This window comes from Carassius gibelio, chromosome A4 (assembly GCF_023724105.1).
Source record: "Carassius gibelio isolate Cgi1373 ecotype wild population from Czech Republic chromosome A4, carGib1.2-hapl.c, whole genome shotgun sequence".
Lineage (NCBI taxonomy): Eukaryota > Metazoa > Chordata > Actinopteri > Cypriniformes > Cyprinidae > Carassius > Carassius gibelio.
This window is the reverse complement of record NC_068374.1, coordinates 30,680,820-30,697,085: the sequence shown is the minus strand read 5'-3', so window position 1 is coordinate 30,697,085 and position 16,266 is coordinate 30,680,820. Positions and strand designations below refer to the sequence as shown.

Below are 16,266 nucleotides of genomic sequence, written 5' to 3'. Positions count from 1 at the left end.
GCATGATGCATCTTCCTGAGAAAGACCCCGGGTTGATCTGGTAAGGGGCCATCGTCGGTCCAACCTACCAGTGTTTCCTGTTTGCAATAGAGTCCTAATGTCACTCTGTGGTCCAAATACGCAGACCTGGAAAGCCATCCATGGTCTTTTGGGGGTTTCATCCTGGTTACAACATGATGCTCTTTGTGTAGAGAAGCTCTTAGGGACTTTGGTAGTTGCTCATGTTATTTGTGACTGTGAGGATGGTTTTTGCAGCCCACTGTGTGATTCCTTGTAAGCAGTTGTAGATGACCTATACCTAGTGACAGGTTATTGTTTGAGGTGGTCCTGATGACCTCTAGAACATGCTTCCTCTGTCCTACAATATCAGGGTTTGAAACCCTGAAAATTAAAAATGAATTAAGAGTTAAAGAGTGTCTGTGTGATTACAATACAATACTGCAGTGAAACTGAGCTCACAGCTCCAGGTCTCGTGTCAGTGGGTGCTCAGGGCCCAGGAGGTGAATCCTTATGTCTGCAGCTCTCTGAAGCAGATCCAGCCCCTCTCTCCTCTCAACTCTACTGCAGCTACGCAACAACATCTTACCTGCCAGTGTAAAATACACAAAACATCTGTGACAGAACAGAGCATGATGCAATGACAACAGACAACAGCAGTAGAACTTACATATTTTAATATTTTGTAATTCAACAAGGCATGTTAAACTTGCAGTAAATGACTTCAGTCTTCAAATGCATGATTTTTTTGTTTCATATTTTGAAATATTATTACAATTTAATAAATGTAAATATTATTTATTTCTATGATGGCAAAGCTGATTTTTTTTAGCAGCCATTTCACCAGTCTTCAGTGTCTTCAGTATAAGTACGTCAACTTATTCTACTAACTCTTTACCTTTACTCTTTACTCTTTAAGAGTTAGTTAATATGAAGTTGCGGAGTTGCCTACTGTATAGTTAATGGAAAATCTAAAGTGGACTATAAAAATAAAGTGTAAAGAGAATGATTTCCTAAGGATCATGTGACACTGAAGACTGGAGTAATGGCTGCTGAAAATATATAATATAAATATATTTAAAAACAGTTATTTTAAATTGTAATAATATTTTAGAATATTTCTGTTTTACTGTGTTTTTTGATCAAATAAGGCAGCCTTGAGAATTTTTTTAAAATCTTAATTATTCCTAACCTTGGGCTAGCAGTGTATAAATATAAAAAAACATCACAGTTATTTTTGTCCAAAATTAAATTAATAAATAAATCAAATACATTTTACCTTCAAATCAGAGTTTGTGAAGTTGTGATTCATTTTGGAGCCGGGTGGTTTGATTCAAAGGTTTTAATGAAAAATATGCCATTGAAACCAAGGCCACTTTAAAAGTTACTGTTGTGTTCAAGCACACAGTGGCTCAACCAGTCACCATTTAAGAAGTAAGTCACTCACCAAGCTTTGTAAGAATGACAGCAAGGTTGTGTTGCATGGTGGGAAGTTGCATCATCTGAGCCTCAGTCTCTTTAGTGCTTATAACATGCCGGTACAGTTCAACCATCTTCCTCTGTGTCCATCTAAAAGTCAAGCCAGTGACCTTGAAATCAAACAATAGGACTTTGAGGTTTGATGACAGGTTGATGTAACTAAACACAAGCATCTCACTCTGTGTTGGTTTGAGCTCTGGCCCAGAGATCTGCAAGCTGCTCTTCCACTACTGCTACCAGAGGATGATCATAGCCGTACCAGCGCCTCCGGCTGGCCAGTGCAGCTTGAAAGCATTTCTCAGCAGTCTGGGGCTCACAAAGACTCAACCTAGTCCAAATGTGGAAATGCATTTAAATGGACTTCAAGTAATTTAAGAACAGTATATTTCTGGCTAAGAAAACAGTGGTCATAAACTCTTAGACTATACTGACAAATACTGTCATGGATGTATCATTTGCAAATATTTAAATGTTATTTGATATAAATTATCAATTTAATTGAATTTAATTTAGAGAAAAACAACTTTTTTTTTTATCTTACTTGTGAATGGCCTTCAGTAGCATTGTTGTGCCGTCAGCACAAGGATGGCCAGAGATGCATCTATCCGAGCTGATCTCTTTGAAAAGCCCTGGTACTGCATAAAGCCGTCCATCCTCCAGCAATGCCACACACAGACAACAAAGCAGCTGTCCTGTAAGAGCAGATTAGTGCTACATGTGTTCAAATTTAACCTTGATGAAAATAACTCTCTTGTCTGTTTATAAGAGTTATGTGAATGCTGGATGAAATATGTCATGAATCTTACCAACTATCAGTTTGACCTCTGTGCTGTCAAGGTGGGCTACTGTAAGAGACCGGGCCGTCTCAAGTCCCTTGTGGCAGTACATCTCTGTGTCTTTTGGCAGATGCATTTGGACGTAAAGCTCTGCCAGCATATGTTGCACCTTGAGTAGTAACCTCATACTGTCACTATCCAGCTCTACGCCCTGTGGAAGAAACCATCAAAACTAAATTGAATGCATACAATTTCTGACAATGATTAGAGCTAATCATTTATCAATTGTGACCTTGGACCACAAAACCAGTCATATGGGTAATTTTTTCTAAATTGAGATTCCTACATAATCTCATGAATAAGCTTAAGAAGAAATAAGCTTCCCATTGATGTATTGTTTGTTAGGAAAGGACAATATTTGGCCGAGATACAACTTTTTGAAAATCTGAAATCTGAGGGTGCAAAAAAATCTAAAGACTGAGAAAATCACCTTTAAAGATGTCCAGTTCTCAGCCATGCATATTACTAATAAAAAATATTTTTTTTATATATATTTACAAAATGAAAGTTACAAAATATCTTAATGGAACTGTACTTGATATAAAAGAAAAATCCATCATTTTGACCCATGCAATGTTTTTTAAAAATATACCCCAGCGACTTAATACTGGTTTTGTGGTCCAGGGTCACAAATATCAGTGTCTTTTATTATTTTTACCTTTTGGAAGATTCGATCTGCTTGCAGTAGCAGCTCTCGAGCTTGTTGCATTTCACCCAAACAGAGCAGAACTTTAGAACAGAACAATGACAGTCTCCACAAACTGCTGTGATCTGGAGGGTGAACATCTAAGAAAGACCAGGTGAATATCAGAATTATGAGGATCTGTAGAAGGCAATACCTCAGAATACTTCACAATTTATAAAACTGTTTAATTCCATTTACATTACTGTACTGTAATGATAAATATTTCTGATTTTTACATGTTATAATAAAAATTATTTGTTTTACCATCAAGATGCTCCCAAGTCTTAGCCATCAGATTCTGGAATGAAGTCACAGGGTCAAATCCTCTCTGCCTTAGTAGTGTCCAATAATGTATAACATCAATTGTCATCTGTGGGAATCGCTTCAGGCTGCTTGACAAAAACTCCACGGTACTATGAAAAATATGGAGGGTTTATTTCATCATTGACTGAAAACTAGGTTGCTGCATTAGTAAAATATTTATATTCGAAGATAAACTAGAGATAACGTACGACATATCACTGAGGAAATCATGCAACTCGTTGAATGAACCAGTTTGCTTGAGATGCCAAGGAATCTCTTCCATCTTTCTTGCCCAGCTACAAAGCTCTAAACTGGACTTCTGAAAAAACTTAGCAAGCATCCGTTGGTAGAAATTCTGACCATCCGTACCTTAAAACGCAAGAAACAAAAGCACAACAGCATTAAATGACCTGGAAATGCCCGTCTGAGACTATATGACTCTATTTCAAGAATCATATTGTCAGATGGCACACGTTGCTACTGGAAAGTTATTTTGTAAAAATAAAAATAAAATATTTAATAATTAATAGTTATTATTTAAAATAAATATTGTATTTTTTAATGATTTATCTTTAAATTATTATTTGTATATGTATTAATATTTATTATAATATTTATCTATTATATATATTTTTTTTTATTTTATATCAGTTCATTTACAAATTACTCATTTACAGATGGCACACGTTGCTACTTAAGTTATTTTGTAAAAATAAAAAATAAATTTAATTTTTTAAAATAATTATTTGTAAAATATTTATTTTAATATTTATTTATTATAATTGTTTTAATTTTATTTTCATTTAATTTACAAATTACTCATTTATAGATGGCACAAGTCACTACTGAAAATTCATTTAGTAAAAAAATTTAAAATATATTTAGTTTTTAAAATAAATATTTATTTTTTAATGCATTTATCTTTAAAAATATTTATTAAAATACTTAGCTATTATAATTTTTCTAAATATTTTTACTTTTATTTAATTTCATTTAATTTACAAATGTATAATTTGGCATTCAATCAAAGGTTTGGCTGCTCAAAGCAACTATTTGCAAAGGACGGAAAGGAATGAAATATAATAAAGAAGAATAAAACAAATAATGTAAAACCATCCTGACCATGCAACAGTAGGTTAATAGCCTGGCTGAGTGATTGATGTGTGATGCTCAGAAGCCCATTGGCTTTCTCTTGAACCCAAGGCCAAAATGTAGAGCGCAGTCTGGCCCATTCCAAAACCTGGATTTGCAGATTACCACAGTAGCCTAAATCTTCCAGCAAAGCCAAAACCTGAGGCTCAGTCAGCCCAGCACGAGACACATGAATAAGACAGAGCGTGTCCCAAACCCAGCCTGAGAGATCTGTAGAGAAGAAGAGAAAATGCTTATTAGATTTAACTAATAAAGTCATGGCAAGCATGGTTTTATATAAGAAAATAAAAAGGACTCACCATCCCTGAGTGATGCAGAGCATGTTTGAGCCTCAGTAATATCTTCTGTTGGAGCAGTTCTGCTGTAATCTTGTACCCAGCGATGAATGACCTTCACCCAGAGCTCTGGAACTGAATCAGCCTCTATATACTCCTTCAACAGCTCCATCTCTTCCTCTTTCTCCCTCAGCACTCCACATGTCCGTAACTCTGTGCCAATGAGCGCTAAGAAGGCCGGAATGTGGCACTGCTTCTTACATCCAACTCTTTGCAAAACACTGGCTGGTAGCTCCTTGTAAGGCAAAGACAAATGTTTGAACATAATGCTGCCCAGAACACTTGAATCTGAGAGATGGGGACAGATGAGAATCTGGACATCGGTCCTGCTGGTCAGACTTTTGTAAGTGAGGTCAGTAAACGTTGTTGTGATGATCATTTTACAATAGCGAGGCAGATCATCTGGCAGCCATCGCAGTTCCTTCACCTGGAAAACAAAATACAGAAGTAAGGTGCTTATTTTATTGAAATAAAATATCTAAAGACATCTAACTGAATCAAACAGGAGATTAAAAGATCACCTCTTGCTTTGATATTGCTAGTGTTTCTGTCAGAAGGTCAATAGCATCTATAAGAAGAATACAAGGCCCAAGACTGGCTGCTGCAGTAAATGCCTGGACGGTCCGATGGAGATGTATAAACTCAATCACGTCCTCCAAACTATCATCCCAATCTGGAAAATCACCTGCAGATAATGTAAAATATCCAAATATTTTGGTCTTCATCATGCACTAAAATATTATTAAAAAACATATTTCTATAACATTTTATTTTTATTTAATATATTTAATAATACTCATTGTTAAAGATATTTTGCCTTTATTTATAATGCTTTAAAATATTATTTAAAATATATATATTTCATATATTAATTTTTTTAATTATTACAAATGTTTATTTTATTTATATTGCATATTTCTTGTCTAACTTTTATCTTCTTAGTAATTCAGATTTCAATTTCAATTACAATATTTACATGCACAATTTATTTATAACTTATTTATTTTAAAGTTGTCAAAATTATATATATACATACAAACACACACACACACTATTTTTATTATAATATTTGTACAAAATGTTTTTTGAAATTTATGTGTACAATACAATTTCAAATTTTAAGTGGATAATCTTTAAATGTATCAAACTTTTTTTTCTTTCATAAAATAACGTGCATTGTAATAATAATTTTCTGTTAATTATATAGACAATTCCACGAATCATAAACATATTTTTGCTGGAAAATGAGGCAATTTACTGTAATGTGCTCTTCGAAGTTGCGCAGTACACTGTCTGAGCATAGACCTGACATCAGTGCTGGATGTGCTGGTCCCACAGAAGTGAGAGATGACTGGAACATCAGGATTTTGTCTGCAGAAGGACTGCAGCCACCATGCTGCCAGAGTGGACTTCCCACAACCCCTTTCACCGCACACTAGTAAAATAGATTTCTCTGAGTCGTTCTGGTCAAGATCACTGAAAGCACAGTTTGACCTATAACATAATATATGTTAATCAAACACAGTTTGCCTACTTTATTTTGTTTTTTATGTTCTTACCATGTAAAATGAGCTTCTGGATTTTTTGAGTGCATCTCAGATTTTGCATTATGGGTTACAGGATGCAGAAATTTGTTTAGTGCGTTCAGTATTTCTGTGGTGGGTGCCGAGGGCACAAACCAGTCACACAATGTACGCGCATACATCGCATGGTATTGCAGATCGAATGAATCCTGCCATCCTACAACAAATCAAGTCACAAATCATAAATGTATCTTACTTGAATTGTTGAACCCTCATATTCTGTTTTTGGGACTGAGAAACCCCAAACCCAAAATAACAACTCATCAAAATCATACCTATCATAAGTGATAATAGTAACTTTGAACTATTTTTAAATATGCATCATGTATGCTCTTATATATTTTTACACTGAATCAATAGGCTAGATAAAGCATAAAAAAAATAGAATAAAATAAAATACAACTTAGAATTGATAAAGAATTTGATTAAAGCTCAAAATGTGGCCCTTTAAAGGGTAGTCTTACCTGAGATGGGATGTTTTGGATCCTCGTGAAATTTACATATGATTCCCTCCCAGTCCACCTTTATCATCTCCTCAAGTTCATGAAGATTTCTGAAGAATCTGTCACACATAAAACAAAAAAATAAAATAAAAAAGGATGGTGGAAAAAGATATATATATATATATATACAAAAAAAAAAAATTACACAAATGGCCTTTAGTTTTTCATATAAATCTGCATTTGTGTTTCAGACCTGACAGGAAGACAATGATTTATGATCTTTTTTTTTTGATTTCTCATTCTCTGTCTCTCCCTTTGGCTTTGAGTGGACAGCATGTTCAAGAAATTGCACGTTTCACTACTTCTGTCGTCCTGTGTGTCCTGAGGGGTGCAGTCTTTAAAATAAAAGAAGCAGCTTCTGTTGTTGTCAATGAAGGCTGCCTTGGTGATCTCCAGCTCTGTAAGGCTACTGGTGCGATACTCATCCTCCATAACCCAAGGGTAACCAGCCTCTGCAGCAACGTGCAAGTTCCTAGCCACCTCAGACCAAGAACATGGTCCAATATCAGACCGAGAACCATTTTCAGCCGGCAGACACTGTCCGTAGCTGTGTCCAAGAAGACAAATGAAAAAGGACGAGCGGTCAATGAGATCCAGTGTTGGGCAAGTTACTTTTAAAAAGTAATTAGTTACAGTTACTAGTTACTTCTTCCAAAAAGTAACTAAATTAGTAACTCAGTTACAAATTTTTAAAGTAACTAGTTACTTAAGAAAGTAACTATTGCGTTACTTTCAAGTAAAATTAAATTTTAAATGCTCAAACGTGACCCCACCTCTACCCCTCTTTAAAGGAACTTAAAAAACATGTGCATGTTCAATTATTTATGATAAATCTGAATATTATAATGAAATGGACACTTAATACAATACATTATTAACAGAAACATGAAACATTGTACACACATCTAAAAAAAAAAGTTGCTGTGGGACAAAGTGAGACTAGCCTCCAATCAAATGGCATGTATGTAGATATTATGTTTATATAGTGGATCAATGCAAATAACACGATAGATTTTTGGGAACTTTTGATATTTCCTTTTATTGTTTCTTTAATTTCTTGAAGGAAAAAGTAATGTATATACTTCTATTTAGAGAAGGCTACTTTTGGATTATTTGGGCTCGTCGCCATACCTGTCTCTCGTTGACTGACTGGCTTGTGTTGTTCGTTGTGTGTCCTGTCCTGTCCGATGATGGGTCGTTCGCGAATGAGCGTTAGTGATGATGGATCGACTCGTTCGCGAATGAGCTTTTGATGAGTCGTTCGCGATTCGCGAATGAGCCGACTCTAAGAGCCGGCTTTTTTAGTTGAACTTCGGGAGCTGGCTCGCATATCTGAAGAGCCAACTCTATTTTTTCAAATTTAGCCTATAGAAATTAAATAATTATGTAATAAAAATTGAAATATTATAGTCAAAGTCATTTAAAGAGCCGTTTGTGAGCCAAAGAGCCGGCTCTTTTCAGTGAGCTGAGTCAAAAGAGCCGAATTCCCATCACTACTATGCGTGCTTTCGAAAACCCGCCCAACTCTACCTCTGATTGGCTTACAATGAAATTTTACTCTACCTCAGCCAATCGTCAGCATTTATGCGCTTGTCTCGTGCTCTGCCCACTAACCAAGGAAGAACAGTAAAAAAAGTATTTGCCTCTCGCTCAGAGATCTAGTTGGTCTGATGAAAAAAAAAAAAACAGCTTCATCATCAGTTATAGTAACGCGCCGCATTTTTTGGCAGTAACGGTAACGGCGTTATTAAGATGAGAAGAGTAATCAATTAGATTACTCGTTACTGGAAAAAGTAATGCCGTTAGTAACGCCGTTATTTATAACGCCGTTATTCCCATCACTGATGAGATCCAAGCTGATTTTCAACCGTTGGTCTAAAAGATCAAGCTTATGATTATTTTCATCATCTCTTCTTTCTTGTTTGCTTCTCTGCAAGTCCACAGGTCTGAAACACGTTCCCTTCACCTGGCAAAGTGTGTCTAGGTGAGGAAACACCTTTGCTTTCAAGTAAATCAGCTCTTCTTGAAGATCACCTGGAACATAACACAGATAAGGCCCGAGAGGAAACCCCAGAAATAAGCTATCAGAAGTTTCTCCCATTATTTTTTTCCTAATATTTATTACTTGCATTTTTAGTGTGTGAAAATGTCAGTAGTTACATGCAATAGAGAAAAATAAAATAAATGCATATTGCAATGCAAATGCAATAATATTAGTCAACATAAAATAAGTAAAAAAGAAACATCTCAATCTTATCCTGACTTTCTTGTGGTCTTTCACCCTTGTCAACAACTGGTTGCTAAAGTAACCGTAGCCCTAAATTAAATCTGATTCTGAATCATCTAGTTCCGTTTCCCTCAAACCGTTTAAAGCAGGAAACAATACTCACACCGTCCCCAGATCAGCTGTCACAGTCTATGACGAAATCCCCTCAGAACGCTGGCTCGATGAACAGGCATCCCGTCGAGCCAATCAACGCGAGCCACGATTGGAACGTGTAAAATCGGACATGTAAGGCGGTGATTGGAGGGCAGCTGCCGCGGATCGCTCTCTGATTGGTGCGGTGTTGTGCGTGGGGTGCTGTGATTGGCTCATACCGGCTGAGTACATCCCTAGAGCGCTGGAGTTTATAAAGCCGACTTCTTGTTCTATTTCTTCGCACTGCAAGAGCCCATTGAGGTGTGGAGGCCACTGCGACTGCTCAAGTCGTTAATCCGCTATTGAGTCTCATTAATAAATTATATATATCTATTTTTCTCCAAAAACAATGAGGCGACTGTGGATTATCGGTCTCCTCTGTGCACTTTTGGCATTCGGTGAGTACCTTTTAATAAATGCCCATGGAATGCACCTTTGCCTTTGAACTTGACAAAGCTTCAGAGAGGGTTTGCAGTAATGCTGCTTTCTTTGTGTGCTTCCTCTTTTTTGGCATGTAACGTTTAGCATTTTTTTTTTTTAAGTAATACTTTTATGTAGATATGTTAACGCTTCCTAAATTGAAGAAAGATTCAGAACAGGAAATAAAACATGGAGAGTGGAATTGACTCGCATGTGCTTCTGGAAGTTTCCTTAAGATTGAAATGGGCTTCGCATAATAATATTCTATTTATTCATATAGTTATATATGGTGTCGATTAAATCGATTAATTGCATTGAAATTATGTAATTGTACGAGTAATGTACGATTTGTTTAATGTAAAATAGTCATGCACGAGAGAAATAAAATCATGCATATTAATTGCACATTTAGAGAAGAATTTAATCAAGGATCTTGTTTGATTGTCAGATCAAGGTGCACTTGCACGTTTCAGATGTGGAGAACCTGGGCAATTATAATCAAATTTAACTTCACATGCAGTGCATATTCACATACAATGAACAAACAGCCTTGCTGTGCACAATAGGGTCTTTGCTGAGCAAATATATTTGGGAATTAAGTTATGAAACACTTGTGATTCAAATAAGTTGTATTTTGATGCTCTGTGTTATATCATTAAGTTGCTGAGTAACACCATAGATTCTGTCTGGCTTTAAAGTGCTTTTTGTCAATGTCGCATTCACATCAAATGTGGCTTCATTTTAATCTCATGGTTTGCATAATTGCAGCATCTGTGAAAGCTGATGATGAAGTTGACGTTGACGGCACAGTAGAAGAGGACCTTGGGAAGAGCAGAGACGGATCCCGCACAGATGACGAGGTTGTTCAGAGGTCTGTATGGACTTGAACTTGCGCTTGACTGATTCGAACTGGACTCTTCCTCACACTTGTGACCCTTCATTTAGACTCTAATTTTAAAGTGGTTTAAATAAAACCTCAAAACTAATCCTGGCTGCTATTTTTAGCTTATTTAAACGCACTTGTTTATATCTTAAGATGTATTCACTTTTAGCTCCTCACAAAAGCCACAAGTGATCCCCAAAGGGGGTTGGACATCTGGCTTATGCACTTGTGTCTTGTTCCACAATACCCAAGGGCAAATAGCAACAAGTCCCCTCAGGGAAATGACATCTAACAAACATCCTTTGCACTTTTCCATGATTCCATCTTTTCTCCAACAGGGAGGAGGAAGCAATTCAGCTAGATGGTTTGAACGCCTCGCAAATAAAAGAAATTCGGGAAAAGGCAGAAAAGCATGCGTTCCAGGCAGAAGTGAACAGGATGATGAAACTGATCATCAATTCTTTGTATAAGAATAAGGAGGTGAGTTATTAGAACTTTTATGTGGTTCATTGTGTTTTTACGAGTTGTACACAAGATCAACACTTCCTAATTCTTAATTTTTTCATCCTTAAGATCTTCCTCCGAGAGCTGATCTCTAATGCTTCCGATGCCTTGGATAAGATCCGGTTGTTGTCCCTCACCAATGAAGATGCTCTTGCTGGAAATGAAGAACTTACTATTAAAATCAAGGTGTGTTAGAAATGAGTCCCGAAACCCACCGTTACAGATGAACCCGGTTTACTGAAACCGAGAAATATAACATCACTCTTTAATTTGCAATGCAAAAGAAATTCAAACGTGTATGAAGCTAATTGAGGAGCATTTCCTTCCTGCATTTTCATATCTTAATTTTGATACTCAACACCTTGTTTAGCAATGCAAACACATTTTTCGTTCTTGGCTTCTTTAGTAAATAGAACTAAATATTGCATAACCCTGATACAAGTAGTAAAACTGTGTCTTTTATCGGTCCTCACCAGTCTGACAAAGAAAAGAACATGCTTCACATCACTGACACGGGCATTGGCATGACCAAAGATGAACTGGTCAGGAACCTCGGTACCATCGCCAAATCCGGAACCAGCGAGTTCCTCAGCAAGATGACGGAGATGCAGGATGAGGGTCAGTCCACCTCTGAGCTGATTGGTCAGTTTGGTGTGGGCTTCTACTCTGCCTTCCTCGTGGCTGATAAGGTCATTGTCACCTCCAAGCACAACAACGGCACCCAGCACATCTGGGAATCTGATTCCAATGAGTTTTCCGTCATCGAGGACCCTCGTGGAGACACTCTGGGCAGAGGCACCACCATTACGTAAGCAGTTTAACTTAAAATTCGCAAATAATTTTTACATTGTTACAGGTTATTAAAGTAGTCTTATTTCATCAGACTGGTGATGAAAGAGGAAGCGTCAGACTACCTTGAGCTGGAGACCATTAAGAACCTTGTGAGGAAGTACTCCCAATTCATCAACTTCCCGATCTACGTATGGAGCAGCAAGGTCAGTGTTTCCACCAAAGACCCCAGACCTTCGAGTTTAAAGTTCATCAATAGCTTAACTAGCTGGTAGATGTCAAACTCACGAATTTGTCTCATTTCCAGACGGAGACTGTAGAGGAGCCCATTGAAGAGGAGGACACTGGGGCAGAGAAGGAAGAAGCCACTGAAGATGAAGCTGAGGTTGAGGAAGAGGATGAAGACAAGGACAAACCAAAGACTAAGAAGGTACTGTATTTGGCTCCAAATATACAAGTAAACATCCGTAAGAGGCTTTTTTATGAATGTTTCTCAATTAACAATTCCTTAATCCTTTTCAGGTGGAGAAGACCGTGTGGGACTGGGAGCTGATGAATGACATTAAACCCATCTGGCAGAGGCCTGCAAAGGAAGTGGAGGAGGACGAATACAAAGCCTTCTACAAGACCTTCTCCAGGGTGAGTCAACCTGTGCTTTAACACGCAAAGAATCAACTTGTATGATGCTCTGTGGCTCATCATTTTTAATTTTCAGGACTCTGATGAGCCCATGAGTCACATCCACTTCACCGCTGAAGGAGAGGTCACCTTCAAGTCCATCCTCTTCATCCCTGCATCTGCACCCAGAGGCCTTTTCGATGAGTATGGCACCAAGAAGAATGACTTCATCAAAGTAATTCATCTTTAAGTTTGAAAAGAACACGTTGTCTTATTGTATTTGAATTCTTAATCATTCCCATTTTGGTTCTTTCAGCTGTTTGTGCGTAGAGTCTTCATCACCGATGACTTCCATGACATGATGCCCAAGTACCTCAACTTCATCAAAGGCGTTGTAAGTGTTTGTCTATTTTTAAGTGTAGTCTGTAAGATATTCAGGATGCATTGACATTTTCTGTGACTCGAAACTTTCACAATCCTAGTTCTGCTTGTTTAAAATTCTAAGTATAATGCATGTTTGCATTGCATTTCCCTAGAAGTGATAGCCTTCCTGTGCACTGGCTCATTATTAAAGAGCATTTCCATTCTTGAGCAGATTGCATGCCTGCACTAATGTAATACTGGGTACAAAAGAAATGTTATCTGCCAAAAATAGGTTTATTACGCTTGTTATCTGCATAAGAATCAAATAAGTTGAAGTACTAAAGTTACTAATACAAGTCCATGAAAGCTAACTTGAAATATGATGTGTATAATAAATGGTGAATGCACAAATTTGTTCAATCTAAACTGAAAAATGAAACTGTAAAAATAAGCTAATTGAAAATATTAATAAATACTGTTTTTTTTTTTTTTTTTTTTTTTTCTTTAATTCGACTAACATTGCATTAATTAGCAATTCATTGAATGGAACAAAATCGGATAGTTTATCAGTTTTGGCCTATAATTGATTTTACTGCATCACTATAATGAATGCTTGGTGACTCTGTTTGATTTCATCTCTCAGGTGGACTCTGACGATCTGCCACTGAATGTGTCCAGAGAGACTCTGCAGCAACACAAACTGCTCAAGGTGAGCTCATCGTGTTACAGATCAAAGTAACCTCGAATGACGGTTTATGTACATTATACATGATGCCGTGAACTTGCGCTGATACCTCCATTCTTCAGGTCATCCGCAAGAAGCTGGTCCGCAAGACCCTGGACATGATCAAGAAGATCGCCGAGGAGCAGTACAATGACAAGTTCTGGAAGGAGTTCGGCACCAACATCAAGCTGGGTGTGATTGAGGATCACTCCAACAGAACCCGCCTGGCCAAGCTGCTCCGCTTCCAGACCTCCCACAGTGACACCATACTGTCTAGTCTGGAGCAGTACGTGGAGAGGATGAAGGAGAAGCAAGACAAGATCTACTTCATGGCTGGAACCAGCAGGAAGGAGGTGCACAAATTTTTTTTTAGTTTGAGCTGGACTTAAAAAGATACCCTATTTTTCCATGTTAACATGTAATCTTTCTGATTTTAGGCCGAGTCTTCTCCATTCGTGGAAAGGCTTCTTAAGAAAGGATATGAGGTCGTCTACCTGACTGAGCCAGTGGACGAGTACTGCATCCAGGCTCTGCCCGAGTTTGACGGCAAACGCTTCCAGAATGTGGCCAAGGAAGGCGTGAAATTCGACGAGAGCGACAAGGCCAAGGAGAAGAGAGAAACTTTGGAGAAAGACTTCGAACCACTCACCACCTGGATGAAAGAGAAGGCCCTGAAGGACAACGTATGATCATTTTTATATTGTATTGTATTGGATATTATAAACTGACTGACCTTTTAGAAGTGGTAGATGACTATTTTAAACAAGTTTGTCCTTGTAATGCGTTTCAGATTGAGAAGGCCGTTTTGTCTCAGAGGCTGACCAAGTCTCCCTGCGCTCTGGTTGCAAGTCAGTACGGATGGTCTGGCAACATGGAACGAATCATGAAAGCCCAGGCTTACCAGACAGGAAAAGACATTTCCACAAAGTACGTCCTTTAAAAAGCTTAAATACATGTGTGCATATGCAAATTCTACTTCCAGTCAACTTAGTTACTGCAAGGGAATGACTTATAAAAACTTTTCACTAGTCACTAGCAAAAAAGTGTGGATTCCCATTGAAATTAAAGGATTTTCCCTGCAAAACTTTGCAAACAGGCTGCTTTGACGAAATATGCGTTGTATAAAGTGCTCTGAAAATAAGTGTCTTGCCACCATTTAGAAATGGGGTTGACCGTGCAACCCACCACTTCCTGCCATGTGAAAAGTGAAAATGTATAATATTCATACTAACTGTGAACCTTTTTTTTCCTCTCATTCTAGTTATTATGCAAGTCAAAAGAAGACATTAGAAATCAACCCCAAACATCCTCTCATCAAGGAGATGTTGAGGAGAGTTAAAGTAAGTCAAGCATAACTCCGATCAAAAAAAAAAAAAAAAATGCTGTTAAAAAGTTCAGAGTGTCTGATATATTGTGCTTTGTGTTGTAGGAAGATGCTGAGGATCAGACCGCTGCGGATTTAGCCGTGGTGCTCTTTGAAACCGCCACACTGCGATCCGGCTACCAACTCGCAGACACCAAAGCTTATGGAGAAAGAATAGAGCGCATGCTGCGGCTCAGCATGAATGTAGATCTTGAAGAACAGGTACACACACAGTCGAGTGCCAGTAATACGAAAACGATGCTCAAATGAAGCATGGCTCAATATCCTGTTACTGTGTCCACAGGTAGAGGAAGAGCAAGAGGAGGAGCCAGAAGAACCGGCTGAAGAAGCGGAGGATGAGGAGGAGGTCCAGGCAGAAGAGGAGGCAGAGGAAGAAACGGTGAGTGTGGAAACTATCACATACACACCCTCATTTTGTTTCAAACCCATGGTTCTGTCATCTAATGCTAAAGGAGAACTTAAGAGGTTTGAAACGATGTAAGGGTGAGAAATGAGGAGCAAAATGCCATTTTTAACAGTTCCTTAAATCTTAATGCGTGTTAACACATGGATTTCTCTGCGTTTCAGGATACCACAGCCAAAGTCGAGTTGTAAAGTTTCAATCTGGGAGGGACGAGGTGTTGGACTGTGATGCAGAGTGAAGATGGCGATCTCAGCTGGTTATCTTTTCTCTGTGCCGGGTGGGTTTGGGGGTTAGGAGCTGTTTTTTTAAGGCGCTATGTTTGTGTTTCTTTTTTTACATTCCTCCATGATTGTAAATTTGTTAATATTTAACTGACCCAGTTGTGGAGTGCTGACTCCTGTCCACTGAACCATTAAATGTTTCCTGAAAAGGACCTTGTTCTCCTTGTCATTTTACAAACTCCCCTCAAAATAACAGGATTCCATTTTGGGTATTTGTTAATTTATTTAGTAGCCTTAGTTCATCGATTTGTATCAAGTCAAAGTGATTGTTTAAATTTTAAATATTGTTCATGGTCGCACCAGGGTGAATCTTCCTGTGGGGTCTGGGATAAACCATTTCTCCTAGAGGTCCAGATGGACACAGGGATAGTTTCAGGGCTTTAAATGGCCGTTCCAGTGCAGTAAGCGTGCATCTTTGAGTAAGGATCTGGGATAACGGTTATCAGGACTCCATTCTTCATAGAACACACACAAAAGAACGTTTGTTTACAACAAGTTTCAACTCCCAAATCAAATTAAAAAACGTTATCTTCCACGAGACACATTGTGATGTTCAAGAGGAGAGCTGACCTTCCACTCATGGGGTCTAAGGACTCCATTAACTT

General features: G+C 37.8%; 2 protein-coding genes across 2 annotated transcripts; one reads left to right on the top strand and one right to left on the bottom strand.

Moving 5' to 3' along the window:
* Window positions 1-53: 53 nt before the first annotated feature.
* Window positions 54-9,484, bottom strand: ttc41 (tetratricopeptide repeat domain 41). Its single transcript, XM_052573950.1, has 17 exons — window positions 9,472-9,484; window positions 7,067-7,484; window positions 6,835-6,932; window positions 6,347-6,527; window positions 6,046-6,263; window positions 5,309-5,472; window positions 4,752-5,214; window positions 4,423-4,662; window positions 3,510-3,669; window positions 3,262-3,410; window positions 2,971-3,098; window positions 2,283-2,463; window positions 2,018-2,168; window positions 1,655-1,804; window positions 1,445-1,566; window positions 460-586; window positions 54-381 (listed from the first exon to the last, which is right to left on the bottom strand). The coding sequence occupies exons 1-17, from the start codon at window positions 9,482-9,484 to the stop codon at window positions 225-227; spliced, it is 3,120 nt and encodes a 1,039-aa protein (XP_052429910.1). The 3' UTR covers window positions 54-224.
* Window positions 9,485-9,519: 35 nt separating this feature from the next.
* On the top strand, window positions 9,520-15,813 carry LOC127976717 (endoplasmin). Its single transcript, XM_052581332.1, has 18 exons — window positions 9,520-9,690; window positions 10,481-10,583; window positions 10,934-11,075; window positions 11,169-11,285; window positions 11,576-11,907; window positions 11,983-12,094; window positions 12,196-12,318; window positions 12,411-12,527; window positions 12,604-12,741; window positions 12,823-12,900; window positions 13,513-13,578; window positions 13,677-13,946; window positions 14,031-14,276; window positions 14,384-14,520; window positions 14,855-14,933; window positions 15,023-15,178; window positions 15,261-15,356; window positions 15,545-15,813. Exons 1-18 carry the CDS (start codon window positions 9,642-9,644, stop codon window positions 15,569-15,571), a joined length of 2,388 nt encoding a protein of 795 aa, XP_052437292.1. The 5' UTR covers window positions 9,520-9,641; the 3' UTR covers window positions 15,572-15,813.
* Window positions 15,814-16,266: the final 453 nt, after the last annotated feature.